The sequence below is a fragment of the Oncorhynchus masou genome, chromosome 27 (genome assembly GCF_036934945.1).
Source record: "Oncorhynchus masou masou isolate Uvic2021 chromosome 27, UVic_Omas_1.1, whole genome shotgun sequence".
NCBI lineage: Eukaryota > Metazoa > Chordata > Actinopteri > Salmoniformes > Salmonidae > Oncorhynchus > Oncorhynchus masou.
The window spans coordinates 17,318-43,970 of record NC_088238.1 but is presented as its reverse complement, the minus strand read 5'-3'; the positions used below and the strand labels follow the sequence as shown (position 1 = coordinate 43,970).

The window sequence follows — 26,653 nt, the reverse complement described above, 5'->3', positions numbered from 1 at the left end:
ATGGTGGTAGTGGTGGTATAGTATTGTTGATAATTAATGATGGCAGTGGTGGTATAGTATTGTTGATAATTAATGATGGTAGTGGTGGTATAGTATTGTTGATAATTAATGATGGTATAGTATTGTTGATAATTAATGATGGTTGTGGTGGTATAGTATTGTTGATAATTAATGATGGTAGTGGTGGTATAGTATTGTTGATAATTAATGGTGGTAGTGTTGGTATAGTATTGTTGATAATTAATGATGGTAGTGGTGGTATAGTATTGTTGATAATTAATGGTGGTTGTGGTGGTATAGTATTGTTGATAATTAATGATGGTAGTGGTGGTATAGTATTGTTGATAATTAATGATGGTAGTGGTGGTATAGTATTGTTGATAATTAATGGTGGTAGTGGTGGTATAGTATTGTTGATAATTAATGATGGTAGTGGTGGTATAGTATTGTTGATAATTAATGGTGGTTGTGGTGGTATAGTATTGTTGATAATTAATGATGGTAGTGGTGGTATAGTATTGTTGATAATTAATGATGGTAGTGGTGGTATAGTATTGTTGATAATTAATGGTGGTAGTGTTGGTATAGTATTGTTGATAATTAATGATGGTAGTGGTGGTATAGTATTGATGATAATTAATGATGGTAGTGGTGGTATAGTATTGTTGATAATTAATGATGGTAGTGGTGGTATAGTATTGTTGATAATTAATGATGGTAGTGGTGGTATAGTATTGTTGATAATTAATGATGGCAGTGGTGGTATAGTATTGTTGATAATTAATGATGGTTGTGGTAGTGGTGGTATAGTATTGTTGATAATTAATGATGGTAGTGGTAGTGGTGGTATAGTATTGATGATAATTAATGATGGTAGTGGTGGTATAGTATTGTTGATAATTAATGATGGCAGTGGTGGTATAGTATTGTTGATAATTAATGATGGTAGTGGTGGTATAGTATTGTTGATAATTAATGATGGTATAGTATTGTTGATAATTAATGATGGTTGTGGTGGTATAGTATTGTTGATAATTAATGATGGTAGTGGTGGTATAGTATTGTTGATAATTAATGGTGGTAGTGTTGGTATAGTATTGTTGATAATTAATGATGGTAGTGGTGGTATAGTATTGTTGATAATTAATGATGGTAGTGGTGGTATAGTATTGTTGATAATTAATGATGGTAGTGGTGGTATAGTATTGTTGATAATTAATGATGGCAGTGGTGGTATAGTATTGTTGATAATTAATGATGGTTGTGGTAGTGGTGGTATAGTATTGTTGATAATTAATGATGGTGGTGGTAGTGTTGGTATAGTATTGATGATAATTAATGATGGTAGTGGTGGTATAGTATTGTTGATAATTAATGATGGCAGTGGTGGTATAGTATTGTTGATAATTAATGATGGTAGTGGTGGTATAGTATTGTTGATAATTAATGATGGTATAGTATTGTTGATAATTAATGATGGTTGTGGTGGTATAGTATTGTTGATAATTAATGATGGTAGTGGTGGTATAGTATTGTTGATAATTAATGGTGGTAGTGTTGGTATAGTATTGTTGATAATTAATGATGGTAGTGGTGGTATAGTATTGTTGATAATTAATGGTGGTTGTGGTGGTATAGTATTGTTGATAATTAATGATGGTAGTGGTGGTATAGTATTGTTGATAATTAATGATGGTAGTGGTGGTATAGTATTGTTGATAATTAATGGTGGTAGTGGTAGTATAGTATTGTTGATAATTAATGATGGTAGTGGTGGTATAGTATTGTTGATAATTAATGGTGGTTGTGGTGGTATAGTATTGTTGATAATTCATGATGGTAGTGGTGCTATAGTATTGTTGATAATTAATGATGGTAGTGGTGGTATAGTATTGTTGATAATTAATGGTGGTAGTGTTGGTATAGTATTGTTGATAATTAATGATGGTAGTGGTGGTATAGTATTGATGATAATTAATGATGGTAGTGGTGGTATAGTATTGTTGATAATTAATGATGGTAGTGGTGGTATAGTATTGTTGATAATTAATGATGGTAGTGGTGGTATAGTATTGTTGATAATTAATGATGGCAGTGGTGGTATAGTATTGTTGATAATTAATGATGGTTGTGGTAGTGGTGGTATAGTATTGTTGATAATTAATGATGGTAGTGGTAGTGGTGGTATAGTATTGTTGATAATTAATGATGGTAGTGGTAGTGGTGGTATAGTATTGATGATAATTAATGATGGTAGTGGTGGTATAGTATTGTTGATAATTAATGATGGTAGTGGTGGTATAGTATTGTTGATAATTAATGATGGTAGTGGTTGTGGTGGTATAGTATTGATGATAATTAATGATGGTAGTGGTGGTATAGTATTGTTGATAATTAATGATGGTAGTGGTGGTATAGTATTGTTGATAATTAATGATGGTAGTGGTTGTGGTGGTATAGTATTGATGATAATTAATGATGGTAGTGGTGGTATAGTATTGTTGATAATTAATGATGGTAGTGGTAGTGGTGGTGTGTATCTGTCAGTATCTGGTGTGGATCAGAAAACCAGTCAGTATCTGGTGTGGATCAGAAAACCAGTCAGTATCTGGTGTGGATCAGAAAACCAGTCAGTATCTGGTGTGGATCAGAAAACCAGTCAGTATCTGGTAAGGATCAGAAAACCAGTCCGTATCTGGTGTGGATCAGAAAACCAGTCAGTATCTGGTGTGGATCAGAAAACCAGTCAGTATCTGGTGTGATCAGAAAACCAGTCAGTATCTGGTGTGGATCAGAAAACCAGTCAGTATCTGGTGTGATCACCATTTGCCTCATGCAGCGTGACACATCTCCTTCCCATAGAGTTGATCAGGCTGTTGATTGTTGCCGGTTGGAATGTTGTCCCACTTCTCTTCAACGGCTGTTGCGAAGTTGCTGGATATTGGCGGGAACTGGAACAGTGTCGTACACGTCGATCCAGAGCATCCCAAACATGCTCAATGGGTGTCATGTCTGGTGAATATGCAGGCCATTGAAGAACTGGGACATTTTCAGCTTCCAAGAATTGTGTACAAATCCTAGTGGCATGGTGCTGTGCGTTATCATGCTGAAACATGAGGTGATGGAGGATGAATGGCATGACAATGGGCCTCAGGATCTCGTCACGAAATCTCTGTGCATTTAAATTGCCATTGATAAATGCTATTGTTTTCACTGTCCGTAGCTTATGCCTACACATACCATAACCCCACTGCCACCTTTGGGCACTCTGTTCTCAACGTTGACATCAGCAAACCGCTTGCACACACAACACCATACACGTGGTTGTGCGGTATTGAGGCCGGTTGGACGTACTGCCAATTTCTAAAACAACATTGAAGGTGGCTTATGGTAGAGAAATAAACATTCAAGTCTCTGGCAACAGCTCTGGACATTCCAACAGTCAACATGCCAATTGCACACTCCCTCAAAACTTGAGAAATCTCTGGCATTGTGTTGTGTAACAAAACTGCACATTTTAGAGTGGCCTTTGTCTCCAGCACAAGGTGCACCTGTGTAACAAATCATTCTGTTTAATCAGCTTCTTGATATGCCACTCCTGTCAGGTGGATGTGTTCTCAGGAAAAGGACAACTGCTCAATAAACAGGGATGTAAACACATTTTGAGTCTAACATTGGAGAGAAATAAGCTTTCTGTACGTCTGGAACATTTATGATATCTTTCATTTCAGCTCACGGAACCAAAACATCACGTTGCATTTATACTTTTGTTCAGTGTAGAACGGCTGCATCTCCTCATCTCTCCTTTGACCCATTCTGAGTGCACACCGGGGGGGGGGGGGCATAGTCAAAAACACATCTTACAAGTCCTACCTTCACGTACTGAAACCTATCTTTTGGATTATGTCAAATGAATTAAATTGGACATAATCAAGATTATGGTTCTGGCTTAACTGCCATGGTGTTAAATGAGTGTTCTGGTCTCATGATGAGCAGCCAGAAGAGACCAGCTCTCTGGGACAGAGGATATTACACAGAGAGAGATACAGAGAGAGAGACAGACAGCGAGAGAGAGGCAGACAGCGAGAGAGAGGCAGCGAGAGAGGCAGTGAGAGAGACAGCGAGAGATACAGCGAGGAGAGAGAGAGATACAGAGAGAGAGAGAGAGCGAGAGATACAGAGAGAGCGACAGATACAGAGAGAGAGAGAGCCGGCGAGAGATACAGAGAGAGACAGCGAGAGATACAGAGAGAGAGAGCGACAGATACAGAGAGAGAGACCCAGAGATACAGAGAGAGCGACAGATACAGAGAGAGAGAGAGAGCCGGCGAGAGATACAGAGAGAGAGAGAGACAGCGAGGACAGAGAGAGAGGAGCCCAGTAATATCAGTGTTCTTCCCAAATGCCACCCTGTTCCTTTTATAGAAAGGTTCACTATATAGGGAATAGGGCTCTGGTCTAAAGTAGTGCACTACATAGGGAATAGGGCTCTGGTCTATAGTAGTGCACTATATAGGGAATAGGGCTCTGGTCTATAGTAGTGCACTATATAGGGAATAGGGCTCTGGTCTATAGTAGTGCACTTTATAGGGAATAGGGCTCTGGTCTATAGTAGTGTACTATATAGGGAATTAGGGCTCTGGTCTAAAGTAGTGCACTATATAGGGAATAGGGCTCTGGTCTATAGTAGTGAACTTTATAGGGAATAGGGCTCTGGTCTAATGTAGTGCACTCTATAGGGAATAGGGCTCTGGTCTAATGAAGTGCACTATATAGGGAATAGGGCTCTTGTCTAAAGTAGTGCACTATATAGGGAATAGGGCTCTGGTCTAAAGTAGTGCACTATATAGGGAATAGGGCTCTGGTCTAAAGTAGTGCACTATATAGGGAATAGGGCTCTGGTCTAAAGTAGTGGACTATATAGGGAATAGGGCTCTGGTCTAAAGTAGTGTACTATATGGGGAATAGGGCTCTGGTCTAAAGTAGTGCACTATATAGGGAATAGGGCTCTGGTCTAAAGTAGTGCACTATATAGGGAATAGGGCTCTGGTCTAAAGTAGTGGACTATATAGGGAATAGGGCTCTGGTCTAAAGTAGTGTACTATATGGGGAATAGGGCTCTGGTCTAAAGTAGTGTACTATATAGAGAATAGGGCTCTGGTCTAAAGTAGTGCACTATATAGGGAATAGGGCTCTGGTCTAAAGTAGTGGACTATATAGGGAATAGGGCTCTGGTCTAAAGTAGTGTACTATATGGGGAATAGGGCTCTGGTCTAAAGTAGTGTACTATATAGAGAATAGGGCTCTGGTCTAAAGTAGTGCACTATATAGGGAATAGGGCTCTGGTCTAAAGTAGTGTACTATATAGAGAATAGGGCTCTGGTCTAAAGTAGTGCACTATATAGGGAATAGGGCTCTGGTCTATAGTAGTGTACTATATAGGGAATAGGGCTCTGGTCTAAAGTAGTGCACTATATAGGGAATAGGGCTCTGGTCTAAAGTAGTGCACTATATAGGGAATAGGGCTCTGGTCTAAAGTAGTGCACTATATAGGGAATAGGGCTCTGGTCTAAAGTAATGTACTATATAGGGAATAGGGCTCTGGTCTAAAGTAGTGCAATATATAGGGAATAGGGCTCTGGTCTAAAGTAGTGGACTATATAGGGAATAGGGCTCTGGTCTAAAGTAGTGGACTATATAGGGAATAGGGCTCTGGTCTAAAGTAGTGTACTATATGGGGAATAGGGCTCTGGTCTAAAGTAGTGTACTATATAGAGAATAGGGCTCTGGTCTAAAGTAGTGCACTATATAGGGAATAGGGCTCTGGTCTAAAGTAGTGTACTATATAGGGAATAGGGCTCTGGTCTAAAGTAGTGCACTATATAGGGAATAGGGCTCTGGTCTAAAGTAGTGTACTATATAGAGAATAGGGCTCTGGTCTAAAGTAGTGCACTATATAGGGAATAGGGCTCTGGTCTATAGTAGTGTACTATATAGGGAATAGGGCTCTGGTCTAAAGTAGTGCACTATATAGGGAATAGGGCTCTGGTCTAAAGTAGTGCACTATATAGGGAATAGGGCTCTGGTCTAAAGTAATGTACTATATAGGGAATAGGGCTCTGGTCTAAAGTAGTGTACTATATAGGGAATAGGGCTCTGGTCTATAGTAGTGTACTATGTAGGGAATAGGGCTCTGGTCTAAAGTAGTGCACTATATAGGGAATAGGGCTCTGGTCTAAAGTAGTGTACTATATTGGGAATAGGGCTCTGGTCTATAGTAGTGTACTATGTAGGGAATAGGGCTCTGGTCTATAGTAGTGTACTATATAGGGAATAGGGCCCTGGTCTAAAGTAGTGCACTACATAGGGAATAGGGCTCTGGTCTAAAGTAGTGCACTATATAGGGAATAGGGCTCTGGTCTAAAGTAGTGTACTATATTGGGAATAGGGCTCTGGTCTAAAGTAGTGCACTACATAGGGAATAGGGCTCTGGTCTAAAGTAGTGTACTATATTGGGAATAGGGCTCTGGTCTATAGTAGTGCACTATATAGGGAATTGGGCTCTGGTCTAAAGTAATGTACTATATAGGGAATAGGGCTCTGGTCTAAAGTAGTGCAATATATAGGGAATAGGGCTCTGGTCTAAAGTAGTGGACTATATAGGGAATAGGGCTCTGGTCTAAAGTAGTGGACTATATAGGGAATAGGGCTCTGGTCTAAAGTAGTGTACTATATGGGGAATAGGGCTCTGGTCTAAAGTAGTGTACTATATAGAGAATAGGGCTCTGGTCTAAAGTAGTGCACTATATAGGGAATAGGGCTCTGGTCTAAAGTAGTGTACTATATAGGGAATAGGGCTCTGGTCTAAAGTAGTGCACTATATAGGGAATAGGGCTCTGGTCTAAAGTAGTGTACTATATAGAGAATAGGGCTCTGGTCTAAAGTAGTGCACTATATAGGGAATAGGGCTCTGGTCTATAGTAGTGTACTATATAGGGAATAGGGCTCTGGTCTAAAGTAGTGCACTATATAGGGAATAGGGCTCTGGTCTAAAGTAGTGCACTATATAGGGAATAGGGCTCTGGTCTAAAGTAATGTACTATATAGGGAATAGGGCTCTGGTCTAAAGTAGTGTACTATATAGGGAATAGGGCTCTGGTCTATAGTAGTGTACTATGTAGGGAATAGGGCTCTGGTCTAAAGTAGTGCACTATATAGGGAATAGGGCTCTGGTCTAAAGTAGTGTACTATATTGGGAATAGGGCTCTGGTCTATAGTAGTGTACTATGTAGGGAATAGGGCTCTGGTCTATAGTAGTGTACTATATAGGGAATAGGGCCCTGGTCTAAAGTAGTGCACTACATAGGGAATAGGGCTCTGGTCTAAAGTAGTGCACTATATAGGGAATAGGGCTCTGGTCTAAAGTAGTGTACTATATTGGGAATAGGGCTCTGGTCTAAAGTAGTGCACTACATAGGGAATAGGGCTCTGGTCTAAAGTAGTGTACTATATTGGGAATAGGGCTCTGGTCTATAGTAGTGCACTATATAGGGAATTGGGCTCTGGTCTAAAGTAGTGTACTATATTGGGAATAGGGCTCTGGTCTATAGTAGTGCACTATATAGGGAATAGGGCTCTGGTCTATAGTAGTGTACTATATTGGGAATAGGGCTCTGGTCTAAAGTAGTGCACTACATAGGGAATAGGGCTCTGGTCTAAAGTAGTGTACTATATTGGGAATAGGGCTCTGGTCTATAGTAGTGCACTATATAGGGAATTGGGCTCTGGTCTAAAGTAGTGTACTATATTGGGAATAGGGCTCTGGTCTATAGTAGTGCACTATATAGGGAATTGGGCTCTGGTCTAAAGTAGTGCACTGAACAGGCAGTTAACCCACTGTTCCTAGGCCGTCATTGTAAATAATAATTTGTCCTTAACTGACTTGCCTGGTTAAATAAAGGTAAAATAAAAATAAAATAGGGTGGAGTCAGTCTCTGGACAAGACCCACTACACCAGTACCCATGTGTATCAAGGTGGTCTGAACACACATGGCTTCATGAACGGTGTGTGTGTGTGTGTGTGTATCAGCAACATTAAAGATACCCCCATATTGAGTGACAGCCAAACTCCACCCTCAGGGACTATAAACAGACTAAATGATTAGAAATATAATGAACTGGTGTCTATTCAGTTTATCCGATAGGAGAAATACAGATCAGGTTTCAAAAACTGGGCCCTGGGCATCAATTCATACAGAGAACACATCAGGTTTTTAAATGGGTTTCCTGTCGTTACACGAAGTCGCTAGTAACAACATTGTATAACACAGTATTTGCATGGCAATAAACCCAGTCACACACTGGAGAGTCCCATTTCAGCAGATTTGTTTTCAGTATTTTATTCACGACACCTGGTGTTACTCAGAACAGGTGTAAAACAACCAGCTTTGTCTCAGTCAATAGGAACATACCAGCATCACAGTTCTATGTACTGACGCCCTCCAGTTCTCCTTCACCCGGTCACTGTACAGAGACTAATGAGAACAGAAAGCCAATAACAACGTGGATACAAGTGAAACATCTTGGAAAGCTTAACACCTTGGATACAAGTGAAACATCTTGGAAAGCATACCACCTTGGATACAAGTGAAACATCTTGGAAAGCATAACACCTTGGATTCAAGTGAAACATCTTGGAAAGCATAACACCTTGGATACAAGTGAAACATCTTGGAAAGCAATGAACAGAAATGCTTTATGTACCAAACACACAGCGGTCAAAGACCGGTCACTTGTCAGACAGGATCAGTTAAGAACAAATTCTTATTTTCAATGACGGTCTAGGAACAGTGGGTTAACTGCCTGTTCAGGGGCAGAACGACAGATTTGTACCTTATCAGCTCGGGGTTTGAACTTGCAACCTTCCGGTTACTAGTCCAACGCTCTAACCACTAGGCTACCCTGCCGCCCCAATGCTTTATGTACCAAACACACAGCGGTCAAAGACCGGTCACTTGTCAGACAGGATCTTCTGTGATGGGGACAGGAAAGGATCCTCTCAACACACATCATCAGCTGTTCCAAGGATCCAGTCATTATGAACATCCTGAGTGGGGTCACATGTTACCGTTGTGAACACAGTTAGGGAGGCCATTCCTCTGGTGTCCCAAAGCAAACGAGGACTGTTGTGATTCCCCCATAGGTCCTATATGACGGGGCAAGGCTGGGTTTATCCACAGGTATGACAGGGCAATGCTGGGTTTATCCACAGGTATGACAGGGCAATGCTGGGTTTATCCACAGGTATGACAGGGCAATGCTGGGTTTATCCACAGGTATGACGGAGCAAGGCTGGGTTTATCCACAGGTATGACAGGGAAAGGAAGTGCTCATTTCTTCTTGCTGGCTCTCTTTCCCTCGCCCTTCTTGGGTTTCCCTTTGCCTCTCAGCTTCCTCAGCCGGCGCATCTCCTCCTTGAAGTCCTCGTGTTCATCTCTGGTGGGGAAGCAGGGAGGGAATGGTGTTACTGATGTGAGCTCAATTAATACGGCACTGAAGGAGGTGTACAGAAGAACACAGAGACAAACAGGTTCTAGAACACTGTCTGGTTAGAACACAGAGACAAACAGGGTCTAGAACACAGAGACAAACAGGGTCTAGAACACTGGTTAGAACACAGAGACAAACAGGGTCTAGAACACAGAGACAAACAGGGTCTAGAACACAGAGACAAACAGGGTCTAGAACACAGAGACAAACAGGGTCTAGAACACAGAGACAAACAGGGTCTAGAACACTGGTTAGAACACAGAGACAAACAGGGTCTAGAACACAGAGACAAACAGGGTCTAGAACACAGAGACAAACAGGGTCTAGAACACTGGTTAGAACACAGAGACAAACAGGGTCTAGAACACAGAGACAAACAGGGTCTAGAACACAGAGACAAACAGGGTCTAGAACACAGAGACAAACAGGGTCGAGAACACAGAGACAAACAGGGTCGAGAACAGAGACAAACAGGGTCGAGAACACTGTCTGGTTAGAACCCAGAGATAAACAGGGTCTAGAACACAGAGACAAACAGGGTCTAGAACACTGTCTGGTTAGAACCCAGAGACAAACAGGGTCTAGAACACTGTCTGATTAGAACCCAGAGACAAACAGGGTCTAGAACACTGTCTGGTTAGAACACAGAGACTAACAGGGTCTAGAACACTGTAATTTCTCTGTCTGTGGTTAGCCAGAAGAACCTTCTGAAGCCTCTAGCAGTGGTTCTGGCTAGAGTAGGGCTGTATACATTATTGCACACTGCCAAACACAGACATGCCAAAACAACCCAGATCCCTTTCCCATGAATAGGCCTATGGATCCATTAAGCCCATCACCATGTCATGTCTACCTGAAGAGTCCCATGTATCGTAGCTTCTGTGTAAGGGCATAGTAGATCTTGTGTTGAGGGTACCAGTCGTACACCTCCTTTTTCTGGGCCATGGGCGGCTCCTTGAACAGCTGGACCACCTTCATGGACTTGTTGTCCGTGGGACGCGCCACATCCCCAAAGATACGTGCACTGAGACGCGCCATACGTACGGCGTAGCTGGACAGGCCGGCCATAGCTCGCTGAAAGGCAAGAGGAAAGAGAAGCAGCAAACATTGGTCAAATATGTCCTAAAAAATATAAATAACTTCTATAAAACGGGTTAGCTGACAACGTCACAAAGACAAAATGACACGAGCGCTCAAATGGGGTAGCCTAGTGGTTAGAGCGTTGGACTAGTAACTGAAAGGTTGCAAGTTCAAATTCCTGAGCTGACAAGGTACAAATCATCAATCAATCGTCATTGAAAATAAGAATTTGTTCTTAACTGACTTGCCGAGTAAAATAAAGGTAAAATAAATAAAAGTCTGTTGGGTGATTCTGGATGGCCAGATAGCTAGCAACAATGACAAGAAGCTGGCATGTAGGGAAACGTAGGTGGCTCGTTTCATCTCGTTCTTCATACCATGTCTTGTTTTGACTGATGCCTGGTCTATGCTAATATGGCTCAAATTCGCACGCTACCTTGCCAACAACGGTAATGATGTATTTGACACAACAAGAGCTCATTGTGCAGATGTATATATTTTCAATAATCAGAGACAAAAATATAGTTTACATGTTGTCAACAATCTAAACTGAACAACAATCTGGGCTTACAGGAAACGTTGAATACAGCGATTCTCTTTAAGCCCAAGAAGCAGCCATTTAACAGCTTGTCCAACTTAATAATGTCGAAATAAAGCATCAAATCCACCTTTTCTGCACCTCCAATAAAATCACTTATTACTGCCACACACAGACCGGCTGATCCAGCAAATGGAAAGGTTGTTGATTTTATCCAGAGAGGAACAAACAGAGCGAGTGGTTCCACTCTTGACAACAAAAAAAAAACAACGAAAAAAAGACAAATAAGTTTCTAGGAGCTAATATTGGACTTGTCGCCTTTGTAACAATGAGTCCCATTGGTAGAGCAGAGGCATGAGCGTCTCATGAATATAGACAGATCTCCGTTTTATCACCTACAACAGTGTAGGAACATAACATCTAAATTGGTTGTTTAAACCTGCTCTCCCCCCAGAATGTAACACTATTCCACCTGCTCTACCCCCAGAATGTAACACTATTCCACCTGCTCTCCCCCCAGAATGTAACACTATTCCACCTGCTCTACCCCCAGAATGTAACACTATTCCAACTGCTCTACCCCCAGAATGTAACACTATTCCACTTGCTCTACCCAGAATGTAATACTATTCCACCTGCTCTCCCCCCAGAATGTAACACTATTCCACCTGCTCTCCCCCCAGAATGTAACACTATTCCACCTGCTCTCCACCCAGAATGTAACACTATTCCACCTGCTCTCTACCCAGAATGTAACACTATTCCACCTGCTCTCCCCCCAGAATGTAACACTATTCCACCTGCTCTCCCCCAGAATGTAACACTATTCCACCTGCTCTACCCCCAGAATGTAACACTATTCCACCTGCTCTCCCCCCAGAATGTAACACTATTCAACCTGCTCTCCCCCCAGAATGTAACACTATTCCACCTGCTCTACCCCCAGAATGTAACACTATTCCACCTGCTCTCCCCCAGAATGTAATACTATTCCACCTGCTCTCCCCCCAGAATGTAACACTATTCCACCTGCTCTCCCCCCAGAATGTAATACTATTCCACCTGCTCTACCCCCAGAATGTAACACTATTCCACCTGCTCTACCCCCAGAATGTAACACTATTCCACCTGCTCTCCCCCCAGAATGTAACACTATTCCACCTGCTCTACCCAGAATGTAACACTATTCCACCTGCTCTACCCAGAATGTAACACTATTCCACCTGCTCTACCCCCAGAATGTAACACTATTCCACCTGCTCTCCCCCAGAATGTAATACTATTCCACCTGCTCTCCCCCAGAATGTAACACTATTCCACCTGCTCTACCCCCAGAATGTAACACTATTCCACCTGCTCTCCCCCAGAATGTAACACTATTCCACCTGCTCTACCCAGAATGTAACACTATTCCACCTGCTCTACCCAGAATGTAACACTATTCCACCTGCTCTACCCCCAGAATGTAACACTATTCCACCTGCTCTCCCCCAGAATGTAATACTATTCCACCTGCTCTACCCCCAGAATGTAATACTATTCCACCTGCTCTACCCCAGAATGTAACACTATTCCACCTGCTCTACCCCAGAATGTAACACTATTCCACCTGCTCTCCCCCAGAATGTAACACTATTCCACCTGCTCCCCCCCAGAATGTAACACTATTCCACCTGCTCTCCCCCCAGAATGTAACACTATTCCACCTGCTCTACCCAGAATGTAACACTATTCCACCTGCTCTACCCCCAGAATGTAACACTATTCCACCTGCTCTCCCACCAGAATGTAACACTATTCCAACTGCTCTACCCCCAGAATGTAACACTATTCCACCTGCTCTCCCCCCAGAATGTAACACTATTCCACCTGCTCTACCCAGAATGTAACACTATTCCACCTGCTCTACCCAGAATGTAACACTATTCCACCTGCTCTACCCCCAGAATGTAACACTATTCCACCTGCTCTCCCCCAGAATGTAACACTATTCCACCTGCTCTACCCCCAGAATGTAACACTATTCCACCTGCTCTCCCCCCAGAATGTAACACTATTCCACCTGCTCTACCCCCAGAATGTAACACTATTCCACCTGCTCTCCCCCAGAATGTAACACTATTCCACCTGCTCCCCCCCAGAATGTAACACTATTCCACCTGCTCTCCCCCCAGAATGTAACACTATTCCACCTGCTCTACCCAGAATGTAACACTATTCCACCTGCTCTACCTCCAGAATGTAACACTATTCCACCTGCTCTCCCACCAGAATGTAACACTATTCCAACTGCTCTACCCCCAGAATGTAACACTATTCCAACTGCTCTACCCCCAGAATGTAACACTATTCCACCTGCTCTCCCCCCAGAATGTAACACTATTCCACCTGCTCTACCCCCAGAATGTAACACTATTCCACCTGCTCTACCCTCAGAATGTAACACTATTCCACCTGCTCTCCCCCCAGAATGTAACACTATTCCACCTGCTCTCCCCCCAGAATGTAACACTATTCCACCTGCTCTACCCCCAGAATGTAACACTATTCCACCTGCTCTACCCCCAGAATGTAACACTATTCCACTTGCTCTACCCAGAATGTAACACTATTCCACCTGCTCTACCCCCAGAATGTAACACTATTCCACCTGCTCTACCCCCAGAATGTAACACTATTCCACCTGCTCTACCCTCAGAATGTAACACTATTCCACCTGCTCTCCCCCCAGAATGTAACACTATTCCACCTGCTCTCCCCCAGAATGTAACACTATTCCACCTGCTCTCCCCCAGAATGTAACACTATTCCACCTGCTCTCCCCCAGAATGTAACACTATTCCACCTGCTCTACCCCCAGAATGTAACACTATTCCACCTGCTCTACCCCCAGAATGTAACACTATTCCACCTGCTCTCCCCCCAGAATGTAACGCTGTATACTATTCCACCTGCTCTCCCCCAGAATGTAACACTATTCCACCTGCTCTCCCTCCAGAATGTAACACTATTCCACCTGCTCTACCCCCAGAATGTAACACTATTCCACCTGCTCTCCCCCCAGAATGTAACACTATTCCACCTGCTCTCCCCCCAGAATGTAACACTATTCCACCTGCTCTACTCCCAGAATGTAACACTATTCCACCTGCTCTACCCAGAATGTAACACTATTCCAACTGCTCTACCCCCAGACTGTAACACTATTCCACCTGCTCTACCCAGAATGTAACACTATTCCACCTGCTCTCCCACCAGAATGTAACACTATTCCACCTGCTCTCCCCCCAGAATGTAACACTATTCCACCTGCTCTCCCCCCAGAATGTAACACTATTCCACCTGCTCTCTACCCAGAATGTAACACTATTCCACCTGCTCTCCCCCCAGAATGTAACACTATTCCACCTGCTCTCCCCCAGAATGTAATACTATTCCACCTGCTCTACCCAGAATGTAATACTATTCCACCTGCTCTACCCAGAATGTAACACTATTCCACCTGCTCTCCCCCCAGAATGTAACACTATTCCACCTGCTCTCCCCCCAGAATGTAACACTATTCCACCTGCTCTACCCCCAGAATGTAACACTATTCCACCTGCTCTACTCCCAGAATGTAATACTATTCCACCTGCTCTCCCCCAGAATGTAATACTATTCCACCTGCTCTACCCAGAATGTAACACTATTCCACCTGCTCTCCCCCAGAATGTAACACTATTCCACCTGCTCTCCCCCAGAATGTAATACTATTCCACCTCCTCTCCCCCAGAATGTAACACTATTCCACCTGCTCTCCCCCCAGAATGTAACACTATTCCACCTGCTCTGCCCCCAGAATGTAACACTATTCCACCTGCTCTCCCCCCAGAATGTAACACTATTCCACCTGCTCTCTACCCCCAGAATGTAACACTATTCCACCTGCTCTCTCCCCAGAATGTAATACTATTCCACCTGCTCTCTACCCAGAATGTAACACTATTCCACCTGCTCTCCACCCAGAATGTAACACTATTCCACCTGCTCTCCACCCAGAATGTAACACTATTCCACCTGCTCTCCACCCAGAATGTAACACTATTCCACCTGCTCTCCACCCAGAATGTAACACTATTCCACCTGCTCTACCCAGAATGTAACACTATTCCACCTGCTCTACCACCAGAATGTAGCACTATTCCACCTGCTCTACCCAGAATGTAACACTATTCCACCTGCTCTACCCAGAATGTAACACTATTCCACCTGCTCTACCCAGAATGTAACACTATTCCACCTGCTCTACCCAGAATGTAACACTATTCCACCTGCTCTACCCAGAATGTAACACTATTCCACCTGCTCTACTCAGAATGTAACACTATTCCACCTGCTCTACCCAGAATGTAATACTATTCCACCTGCTCTACCCCCAGAATGTAACACTATTCCACCTGCTCTCCCACCAGAATGTAACACTATTCCACCTGCTCTCCCCCAGAATGTAACACTATTCCACCTGCTCTACCCAGAATGTAACACTATTCCACCTGCTCTCCACCCAGAATGTAACACTATTCCACCTGCTCTCCACCCAGAATGTAACACTATTCCACCTGCTCTACCCCCAGAATGTAGCACTATTCCACCTGCTCTACCCCCAGAATGTAGCACTATTCCACCTGCTCTACCCCCCAGAATGTAGCACTATTCCACCTGCTCTACCCAGAATGTAACACTATTCCACCTGCTCTACCCAGAATGTAACACTATTCCACCTGCTCTACCCAGAATGTAACACTATTCCACCTGCTCTACCCCCAGAATGTAACACTATTCCACCTGCTCTCCACCCAGAATGTAACACTATTCCTCCTGCTCTCCACCCAGAATGTAACACTATTCCACCTGCTCTACCCAGAATGTAACACTATTCCACCTGCTCACCACCCAGAATGTAACACTATTCCACCTGCTCTCCACCCAGAATGTAACACTATTCCACCTGCTCTCCACCCAGAATGTAACACTATTCCACCTGCTCTACCCAGAATGTAACACTATTCCACCTGCTCTCCCCCCAGAATGTAACACTATTCCACCTGCTCTCCCCAGAATGTAACACTATTCCACCTGCTCTACCCCCAGAATGTAACACTATTCCACCTGCTCTCCCCCCAGAATGTAACACTATTCCACCTGCTCTACCCCCAGACTGTAACACTATTCCACCTGCTCTGCCCCCAGACTGTAACACTATTCCACCTGCTCTGCCCCCAGAATGTAACACTATTCCACCTGCTCTACCCCCAGAATGTAACACTATTCCACCTGCTCTCCCCCAGAATGTAACACTATTCCACCTGCTCTCCCCCAGAATGTAACACTATTCCACCTGCTCTCCCCCAGAATGTAACACTATTCCACCTGCTCTCTACCCCCAGAATGTAACACTATTCCACCTGCTCTCTACCCCCAGAATGTAACACTATTCCACCTGCTCTCTCCCCAGAATGTAATACTATTCCACCTGCTCTACCCAGAATGTAACACTATTCCACCTGCTCTCTACCCAGAATGTAACACTATTCCACCTGCTCTCCCCCCAGAATGTAACACTATTCCACCTGCTCTCCCCAGAATGTAACACTATTCCACCTGCTCTACCCCCAGAATGTAACACTATTCCACCTGCTCTACCCCCAGAATGTAATACTATTCCACCTGCTCTCCCCCCAGAATGTAATACTATTCCACCTGCTCTACCCCAGAATGTAACACTATTCCACCTGCTCTACCCAGAATGTAACACTATTCCACCTGCTCTACCCCAGAATGTAACACTATTCAACCTGCTCTCCCCCCAGAATGTAACACTATTCCACCTGCTCTGCCCCCAGAATGTAACACTATTCCACCTGCTCTACCCCCAGAATGTAACACTATTCCACCTGCTCTCCCACCAGAATGTAACACTATTCCACCTGCTCTCCCCCCAAAATGTAACACTATTCCACCTGCTCTACCCAGAATGTAACACTATTCCACCTGCTCACCACCCAGAATGTAACACTATTCCACCTGCTCTCCACCCAGAATGTAACACTATTCCACCTGCTCTCTACCCCCAGAATGTAACACTATTCCACCTGCTCTCTCCCCAGAATGTAACACTATTCCACCTGCTCTACCCAGAATGTAACACTATTCCACCTGCTCTCTACCCAGAATGTAACACTATTCCACCTGCTCTCCCCCCAGAATGTAACACTATTCCACCTGCTCTCCCCAGAATGTAACACTATTCCACCTGCTCTACCCCCAGAATGTAATACTATTCCACCTGCTCTCCCCCCAGAATGTAATACTATTCCACCTGCTCTACCCCAGAATGTAACACTATTCCACCTGCTCTGCCCCCAGAATGTAACACTATTCCACCTGCTCTACCCAGAATGTAACACTATTCCACCTGCTCTCCCACCAGAATGTAACACTATTCCACCTGCTCTCCCCCCAAAATGTAACACTATTCCACCTGCTCTACCCAGAATGTAACACTATTCCACCTGCTCACCACCCAGAATGTAACACTATTCCACCTGCTCTCCACCCAGAATGTAACACTATTCCACCTGCTCTCCACCCAGAATGTAACACTATTCCTCCTGCTCTCCACCCAGAATGTAACACTATTCCACCTGCTCTACCCAGAATGTAACACTATTCCACCTGCTCTACCCCCAGAATGTAGCACTATTCCACCTGCTCTACCCAGAATGTAACACTATTCCACCTGCTCTACCCAGAATGTAATACTATTCCACCTGCTCTACCCAGAATGTAACACTATTCCACCTGCTCTACCCAGAATGTAACACTATTCCACCTGCTCTACCCAGAATGTAACACTATTCCACCTGCTCTCCCCCAGAATGTAATACTATTCCACCTGCTCTACCCCAGAATGTAACACTATTCCACCTGCTCTACCCCCAGACTGTAACACTATTCCTCCTGCTCTCCACCCAGAATGTAACACTATTCCACCTGCTCTACCCAGAATGTAACACTATTCCACCTGCTCTACCCCCAGAATGTAGCACTATTCCACCTGCTCTACCCAGAATGTAACACTATTCCACCTGCTCTACCCAGAATGTAATACTATTCCACCTGCTCTACCCAGAATGTAACACTATTCCACCTGCTCTCCCCAGAATGTAACACTATTCCACCTGCTCTCCCCAGAATGTAACACTATTCCACCTGCTCTCCCCCCAGAATGTAATACTATTCCACCTGCTCTCCCCCCAGAATGTAATACTATTCCACCTGCTCTCCCCCAGAATGTAACACTATTCCACCTGCTCTCCCCCAGAATGTAACACTATTCCACCTGCTCTACCCCCAGACTGTAACACTATTCCACCTGCTCTGCCCCCAGAATGTAACACTATTCCACCTGCTCTACCCCCAGAATGTAACACTATTCCACCTGCTCTCCCCCAGAATGTAACACTATTCCACCTGCTCTGCCCCCAGAATGTAACACTATTCCACCTGCTCTCTACCCCCAGAATGTAACACTATTCCACCTGCTCTCTCCCCAGAATGTAATACTATTCCACCTGCTCTACCCAGAATGTAACACTATTCCACCTGCTCTCTACCCAGAATGTAACACTATTCCACCTGCTCTCCCCCCAGAATGTAACACTATTCCACCTGCTCTCCCCCCAGAATGTAACACTATTCCACCTGCTCTCCCCCCAGAATGTAACACTATTCCACCTGCTCTCCCCCCAGAATGTAACACTATTCCACCTGCTCTCCCCCAGAATGTAGCACTATTCCACCTGCTCTACCCAGAATGTAACACTATTCCACCTGCTCTACCCCCAGAATGTAATACTATTCCACCTGCTCTCCCCCCAGAATGTAATACTATTCCACCTGCTCTACCCAGAATGTAACACTATTCCACCTGCTCTCCCCAGAATGTAACACTATTCCACCTGCTCTCCCCAGAATGTAACACTATTCCACCTGCTCTCCCCAGAATGTAACACTATTCCACCTGCTCTACCCCCAGAATGTAACACTATTCCACCTGCTCTACCCAGAATGTAACACTATTCCACCTGCTCTCCCCCCAGAATGTAACACTATTCCACCTGCTCTACCCCCAGAATGTAATACTATTCCACCTGCTCTCCCCCAGAATGTAATACTATTCCACCTGCTCTACCCAGAATGTAACACTATTCCACCTGCTCTCCCCCCAGAATGTAACACTATTCCACCTGCTCTCCCCAGAATGTAACACTATTCCACCTGCTCTACCCCCAGAATGTAATACTATTCCACCTGCTCTCCCCCCAGAATGTAATACTATTCCACCTGCTCTACCCCAGAATGTAACACTATTCCACCTGCTCTACCCCCAGACTGTAACACTATTCCACCTGCTCTGCCCCCAGAATGTAACACTATTCCACCTGCTCTACCCCCAGAATGTAACACTATTCCACCTGCTCTCCCCCAGAATGTAACACTATTCCACCTGCTCTGCCCCCAGAATGTAACACTATTCCACCTGCTCTCTACCCCCAGAATGTAACACTATTCCACCTGCTCTCTCCCCAGAATGTAACACTATTCCACCTGCTCTACCCCCAGAATGTAACACTATTCCACCTGCTCTCCCCCCAGAATGTAACACTATTCCACCTGCTCTCCCCCCAGAATGTAACACTATTCCACCTGCTCTCCCCCAGAATGTAACACTATTCCACCTGCTCTCCCCCAGAATGTAACACTATTCCACCTGCTCTCCCCCAGAATGTAACACTATTCCACCTGCTCTCCCCCCAGAATGTAACCCTATTCCACCTGCTCTCCCCCCAGAATGTAACCCTATTCCACCTGCTCTCCCCCCAGAATGTAATACTATTCCACCTGCTCTACCCCCAGAATGTAACACTATTCCACCTGCTCTACCCAGAATGTAACACTATTCCACCTGCTCTCCACCCAGAATGTAACACTATTCCACCTGCTCTCCACCCAGAATGTAACACTATTCCACCTGCTCTCCACCCAGAATGTAACACTATTCCACCTGCTCTACCCAGAATGTAACACTATTCCACCTGCTCTCCCCCCAGAATGTAACACTATTCCACCTGCTCTACCCAGAATGTAACACTATTCCACCTGCTCTCCCCCCAGAATGTAACACTATTCCACCTGCTCTCCCCCCAGAATGTAACACTATTCCACCTGCTCTACCCCCAGAATGTAATATAGATTATTTCCAGGCATTTATTTAGTTGCATCATTCTATTCACCCTAGGAAGAACAGTGCCCTTTTATGGTCATTTCACGTTGTCATACATTTATAGAATGTTTGGGCATTTCAGACCTTATTAGGAAGTGCATACAGGCCGTGACGGCAGTAATGATGATAGTTGCTCAGCGAAACTCCATTCTTTGGTAGCTAGTTACCAAATGTTTTTTGACATTATTAAGCTTGAAAAGCTGGTCAATGGCTGTTTCCTGAACACAGACATTTCTGACAAGCGAGCACTTGGTCACATGGCCATTTTCACATTTTCATTCATGTTTGGGCATTTGTGAAAATCCTATAGCAATATAGAGGGAAAGTGGCCGTGCGTTTGGACGACTAGTAGACACTGCAGTAAATGAAACAGCTGTCTCGTCCAGGACCAGAGTCTACGCAGACTGGGGCCCCAGAGCCAATCAGAACTACAGTAGGCTTATATACAAACAAGCCGTTTGCACAGAGGCCTGTCATCATTCACTATGAACTGGACTGTGTGTTTACAGACAGTAGGGCCTGTTATCATTCACTATGAACTGGACTGTGTGTTTACAGGAAGTAGGGCCTGTCGTCATTCACTATGAACTGGACTGTGTGTTTACAGGCAGTAGGGCCTGGCATCATTCACTATGAACTGGACTGTGTGTTTACAGGAAGTAGTGCCTGTCATCATTCACTATGAACTGGACTGTGTGTTTACAGGCAGTAGGGCCTGGCATCATTCACTATGAACTGGACTGTGTGTTTACAGGCAGTAGGGCCTGTCATTCACTATGAACTGGACTGTGTGTTTACAGGAAGTAGGGCCTGTCATCATTCACTATGAACTGGACTGTGTGTTTACAGGCAGTAGTGCCTGTCATCATTCACTATGAACTGTGTGTTTACAGGAAGTAGGGCCTGTCGTCATTCACTATGAACTGGACTGTGTGTTTACAGGCAGTAGTGCCGGTCATCATTCACTATGAACTGGACTGTGTGTTTACAGACAGTAGGGCCTGTCATCATTCACTATGAACTGGACTGTGTGTTGACAGGAAGTAGGGCCTGTCATTCACCATGAACTGGACTGTGTGTTTACAGGCAGTAGGGCCTGTCATCATTCACTATGAACTGGACTGTGTGTTTACAGGCAGTAGGGCCTGTCATCATTCACTATGAACTGGACTGTGTGTTTACAGGAAGTAGGGCCTGTCATCATTCACTATGAACTGTGTGTTTACAGGAAGTAGGGCCTGTCGTCATTCACTATGAACTGGACTGTGTGTTGACAGGAAATAGGGCCTGTCATCATTCACTATGAACTGGACTGTGTGTTGACAGGAAGTAGGGCCTGTCATCATTCACTATGAACTGTGTGTTGACAGGAAGTAGGGCCTGTCGTCATTCACTATGAACTGGACTGTGTGTTGACAGGACGTAGGGCCTGTCATCATTCACTATGAACTGGACTGTGTGTTTACAGGCAGTAGGGCCTGTCATCATTCACTATGAACTGGACTGTGTGTTTACAGGAAGTAGGGCCTGTCATCATTCACTATGAACTGGATTGTGTGTTTACAGGCAGTAGGGCCTGTCATCATTCACTATGAACTGGACTGTGTGTTTACAGGAAGTAGGGCCTGTCATCATTCACTATGAACTGTGTGTTTACAGGAAGTAGGGCCTGTCGTCATTCACTATGAACTGGACTGTGTGTTGACAGGACGTAGGGCCTGTCATCATTCACTATGAACTGGACTGTGTGTTTACAGGCAGTAGGGCCTGTCATCATTCACTATGAACTGGACTGTGTGTTTACAGGAAGTAGGGCCTGTCATCATTCACTATGAACTGGATTGTGTGTTTACAGGCAGTAGGGCCTGTCATCATTCACTATGAACTGGACTGTGTGTTTACAGGAAGTAGGGCCTGTCATCATTCACTATGAACTGTGTGTTTACAGGAATTAGGGCCTGTCGTCATTCACTATGAACTGGACTGTGTGTTTACAGGAAGTAGCAACACGACTTTAGATCATTAGAACACATTCGCCAAAAGCCACAAAATACACCTGAATGGATCTTTGCAAATATGTAAACACCAGGGGAGTCCTCTTACATTTGGGAACTTAAGTCCTGTTGATCAAACAACCATGACAAGGTAGGCTATCAACAACTAATGCTTGTCAGAGCTAGATTAGCGCAACCCCTCTCAAACTTTTTTAGCTAGTTGGCCATCAAAATTGCACTGTTAGGGCCTCTAGAGTGGTCAAAGGCACTGCATCACGGTGCAAGATGTGCCCCTGGAGATTCTGGGTTCGAGTCCAGGATCTGTCGCAGACGGTCTCGACCGGGAGACCCATGGGGCGGCATACAATTGGCTGGGTTAGGGGAGGGTTTGTCCGGCAGGGATGTTCTTGTCCCATCGCGCACTAGCGACTCCTGTGGCGGGCCAGGCGTAGTGATCTGATCTGATCTGGAGGACTCACTAAACAGAGAACATCCCTGGTCCTCCCTACTGCCTCTGATCTGGAGGACTCACTAAACAGAGAACATCCCTGGTCCTCCCTACTGCCTCTGATCTGGAGGACTCACTAAACAGAGAACATCCCTGGTCCTCCCTACTGCCTCTGATCTGGAGGACTCACTAAACAGAGAACATCCCTGGTCATCCCTTCTGCCTCTGATCTGGAGGACTCACCAAACAGAGAACATCCCTGGTCATCCCTACTGCCTCTGATCTGGCAGACTCACTAAAAACAAATGCTTTGTTTGTAAATTATGTCTGAGGGTTGGTGTGCCCCTGGCCATCAGTCAATTAAAAAAATGATAATAATCGTGCCGCCTGGTTTGCTTAATATAAGGAATTTGAAATGAGTTATACTTTAACTTTTGACACGTAAGTATATTTAAATCCAAACACTTTTACTCATGTAGTATTTTACGGGGTGACTTTCACTTGAGTCATTTTCTATAAAAAGGAATCGTCACTTTCACAAGTTTAGGTACTTTTTCCACCACTGTGTGTTTCATATCTGCAAAGTAGTTCCTCTTTAAATAGTCCAAGGGCCACCCACCAAAAATGTGCTGTACCTTGACCCAGGTAACTAAACGTCAACAGCATCACTTAGATAATGTTATGAATGTATACAACGATTGGGTCTAATCCAGAATGCTGATTGGTTAAAAGTGCATTCCAGCCAGTGTCTATTTCACAAATTACCACTGGCTAAATCTATGACTTTAAAATACCAATTTACTCCGTTGCATCTGACCACAATCCACTGTTTCATAAGCCCAGCCAGGCAATTTATGAACTTGATCTCCACCATATAAAGCATCTAGACATTATCTTATATTTCTTTTAGACCAACATTTAGTTTTCAACAGCGGAGATTTGTATAAACGTTGCTGTCTGCTTCTCCGACATTTGCAACCTGGTTTCAATATTCAAATTCCATCTCCAGCTGTCCCATATCAAAGTAATGAACAAGTAGGAGTCGCGACAGCGTTTCTCAGCTGGAGAGACACAGAAATTCCAATTGAAACAAAAGGTACAACAAAAGGTTGCAGCAGCCGAGACAGCTTCAGTGTTTGAACTGACCGTGTTACTGTAGCTGTGTTGTCGGCTAGCTGCTCTGAACAGAGAGCACATGTTCTGTGCCAGGGTAAATAGCACCTCATTAGCTCATTGTTATGGATGTATCCAAATAACTGTCACTAGAAAACAGCTTAAAACAAAATGTAGATACTGTTCATCTGTTTGACTGGACTAAAAATTGGTAGCTTGCAAACAAGGAAGAAGGGTTGTCTCGGGCCGAACACCCGTGACAATATCCTGCCAACACCGGCTTCTCGGGCATTTTCATTTAAATGAACACTGTGGCTCAACTTGTAAAAAAGTTGCAATTATTTTATTTTTTAAATAAAAGTTACGAAAGTTTGCATCGAAATCCCAGCACATCTTGGGGTTATTTCCCTAAAACCATTTCGGTGTTGCCGTTTTACCTTGATTACTTTTGTTGCACACGGAATTATTTGTGCGCTCGGTGTTTATCCTTGTATAAACTGAAGAAACACACGTTACCGGTCTTTTTTGGCCCTGGGATTAAAATTCAAATCGCCATATTGAACATCTTCTGTAAACCCAGTTTTGTCCCATAGTTTCTAAGCAACCAACCCGTTTATGAAAGCGCTTCATTTGTCATGGTTTAATACCAGAAAAAAATCATAGTCAAACACATCATAAACGTTCATGATCAGTTTTAAAACATGCACCAGCCAAAGGAAAACATGCACTGAATGACAAATTGGCTCACTGCGTCCACAGCCAAATACATACCTGGAATCACCGCGACTTGTGTAGTGGCTTTGTTATATCCAAATGTAGATTATAATACCATGTTCTACACGACAATTGTATAACTTGCTACTCAGTTTGTGTCACTAGTAGTTGTTATTGTATTTCGTTCAATATGTCGCTAACCTTCAAGCATGCCTCCGCTTAGATAATATTCTTCTTCGATTATGTTTAACGGCGGTTGGCAGCCAATACATGTTGCATTACCGCCACCTACTAGACTGGAGTTTAACTACCTTATACGTTGCTTGAAAATGTAAAATAAATACATTTAAAAAAATACCCTACCATCTAACCCTGCACTCACTAAAAACCCACCACCTTACTCCACTATTTAAATCTCTCTAGTTCTACCTCAGACCAACAGCCTGAAAGGACGGGAACACCTTCACTCAACACACCCTGTAACTCTTCTGATGTCAAGTCTTGGACAAACAAATAGCTCACAGCAACTGCCACCACGACCTCAATATCCAGCGACTTACGTTCCATCCCTACAGTACAGTTGATAACCACTGCTATAAATACTAAAAATCATAATCTTACTGAAGCATATTGTACCAGTCAAAAGTTTGGACACACCTACTCATTCAAGGGTTTTTCTTTATTTGTGCTATTTTCTACATTGTAGAACAATAGTGAAGACATCAAAACTATGAAATAACACATGTGGAATCATGTCGTAACCAAAAGTGTTAAATGAAAATATATTTTAGATTCTTCAAAGTAGCCACCATATGCCTTGATGACAGCTTTGCACACTCTTCACATTCTCTCAACCAGCTTCACCTGGAGTGCTTTTCCAACAGTCTTAAAGGAGTTCCCACATACACTGAGCACTTGTTGGCTGCTTTTCCTTCACCCTGCGGTCCAACTCATCGCAAACCATTTCAATTGGGTTGAGGTCAAGTGATTGTGGAGGCCAGGTCATCTGATGCAACACTCCATCACTCTCCTTCTTGGTTATTTAGCCCTTACACAGCCTGGAGGTGTGTTGGGTCATTGTCCTGTTGAAAACAAATGATAGTCCCACTAAGTTCCACTAAGCCCAAGCCAGATGGGATGGCGAATCACTGCAGAATGCTGTGGTAGCCATGCTGGTTAAGTCTGCCTTGAAATCTAAATAAATCACAGACAGCAAAGCACCCCCACACCATTACACTTCCTCCTCCATGCTTCACAGTGCGAACCACATATGCAGAGATCATCCGTGCACCTACTCTGATCTCAAAGACACAGTGAGTGGAACCAAAAACCTCAAATTCAGACTCAGACCAAAGGACAGATGAGCATGTTTTGAGACTGATCATGAATATTTATGATGTGTTGGCTATGATTATTCGATTGGTATTAAACCATGACCAATGAAGCTCTTTCATAAACAAGTTGGTTGTTTAGAAACTAGTGACGTTGATTTGGATACATGTGCTCTCTCTTCAGGACACAGTTGTTCAGAGGAGCTAGCCAACAACACAGCTACAGGAACAATATCAGTTTAAACACAGATGCTGTAAAAGCTGCTGCAATTCGTTTCGTGACATTTCTTTGTATATATATATATATATATATATATATATATATATATATCCATAAAAATGATGCCAGCTGATTCATGATTTCGGCTGGCTGAGAAACGCTGCCTGCCTGCCTGTCTCGTCGCGACTCCTACTTGTTCATTACTATGAGATGGGACAGCTGGAGATGGAATTTGAATATTGAAACAATGTTGAAAATGTCGGAGAGACAGACAGCAAGGTTTATACAAATCTCCGCGGTTAAAAACTAAATATTAGTCTAAAATGTGAGATAATGTC

At 43.8% G+C, this 26,653-nt stretch overlaps 1 protein-coding gene across 2 annotated transcripts; it reads right to left on the bottom strand.

Annotated features, from left to right (window-relative positions):
* Positions 1-8,368: 8,368 nt before the first annotated feature.
* On the bottom strand, positions 8,369-24,997 carry LOC135515547 (small ribosomal subunit protein mS33-like). 2 transcript variants are annotated; one of them, XM_064939165.1, is made up of 3 exons: positions 24,822-24,997; positions 10,403-10,623; positions 8,369-9,495 (listed from the first exon to the last, which is right to left on the bottom strand). In XM_064939165.1, exons 2-3 carry the CDS (start codon positions 10,615-10,617, stop codon positions 9,390-9,392), a joined length of 321 nt encoding a protein of 106 aa, XP_064795237.1. In that variant the 5' UTR covers positions 10,618-10,623; positions 24,822-24,997; the 3' UTR covers positions 8,369-9,389. The 2 variants fall into 2 exon arrangements, with proteins under 2 accessions (XP_064795237.1, XP_064795236.1); XM_064939164.1 differs by lacking the exon at positions 24,822-24,997 and adding an exon at positions 24,084-24,254.
* Positions 24,998-26,653: the final 1,656 nt, after the last annotated feature.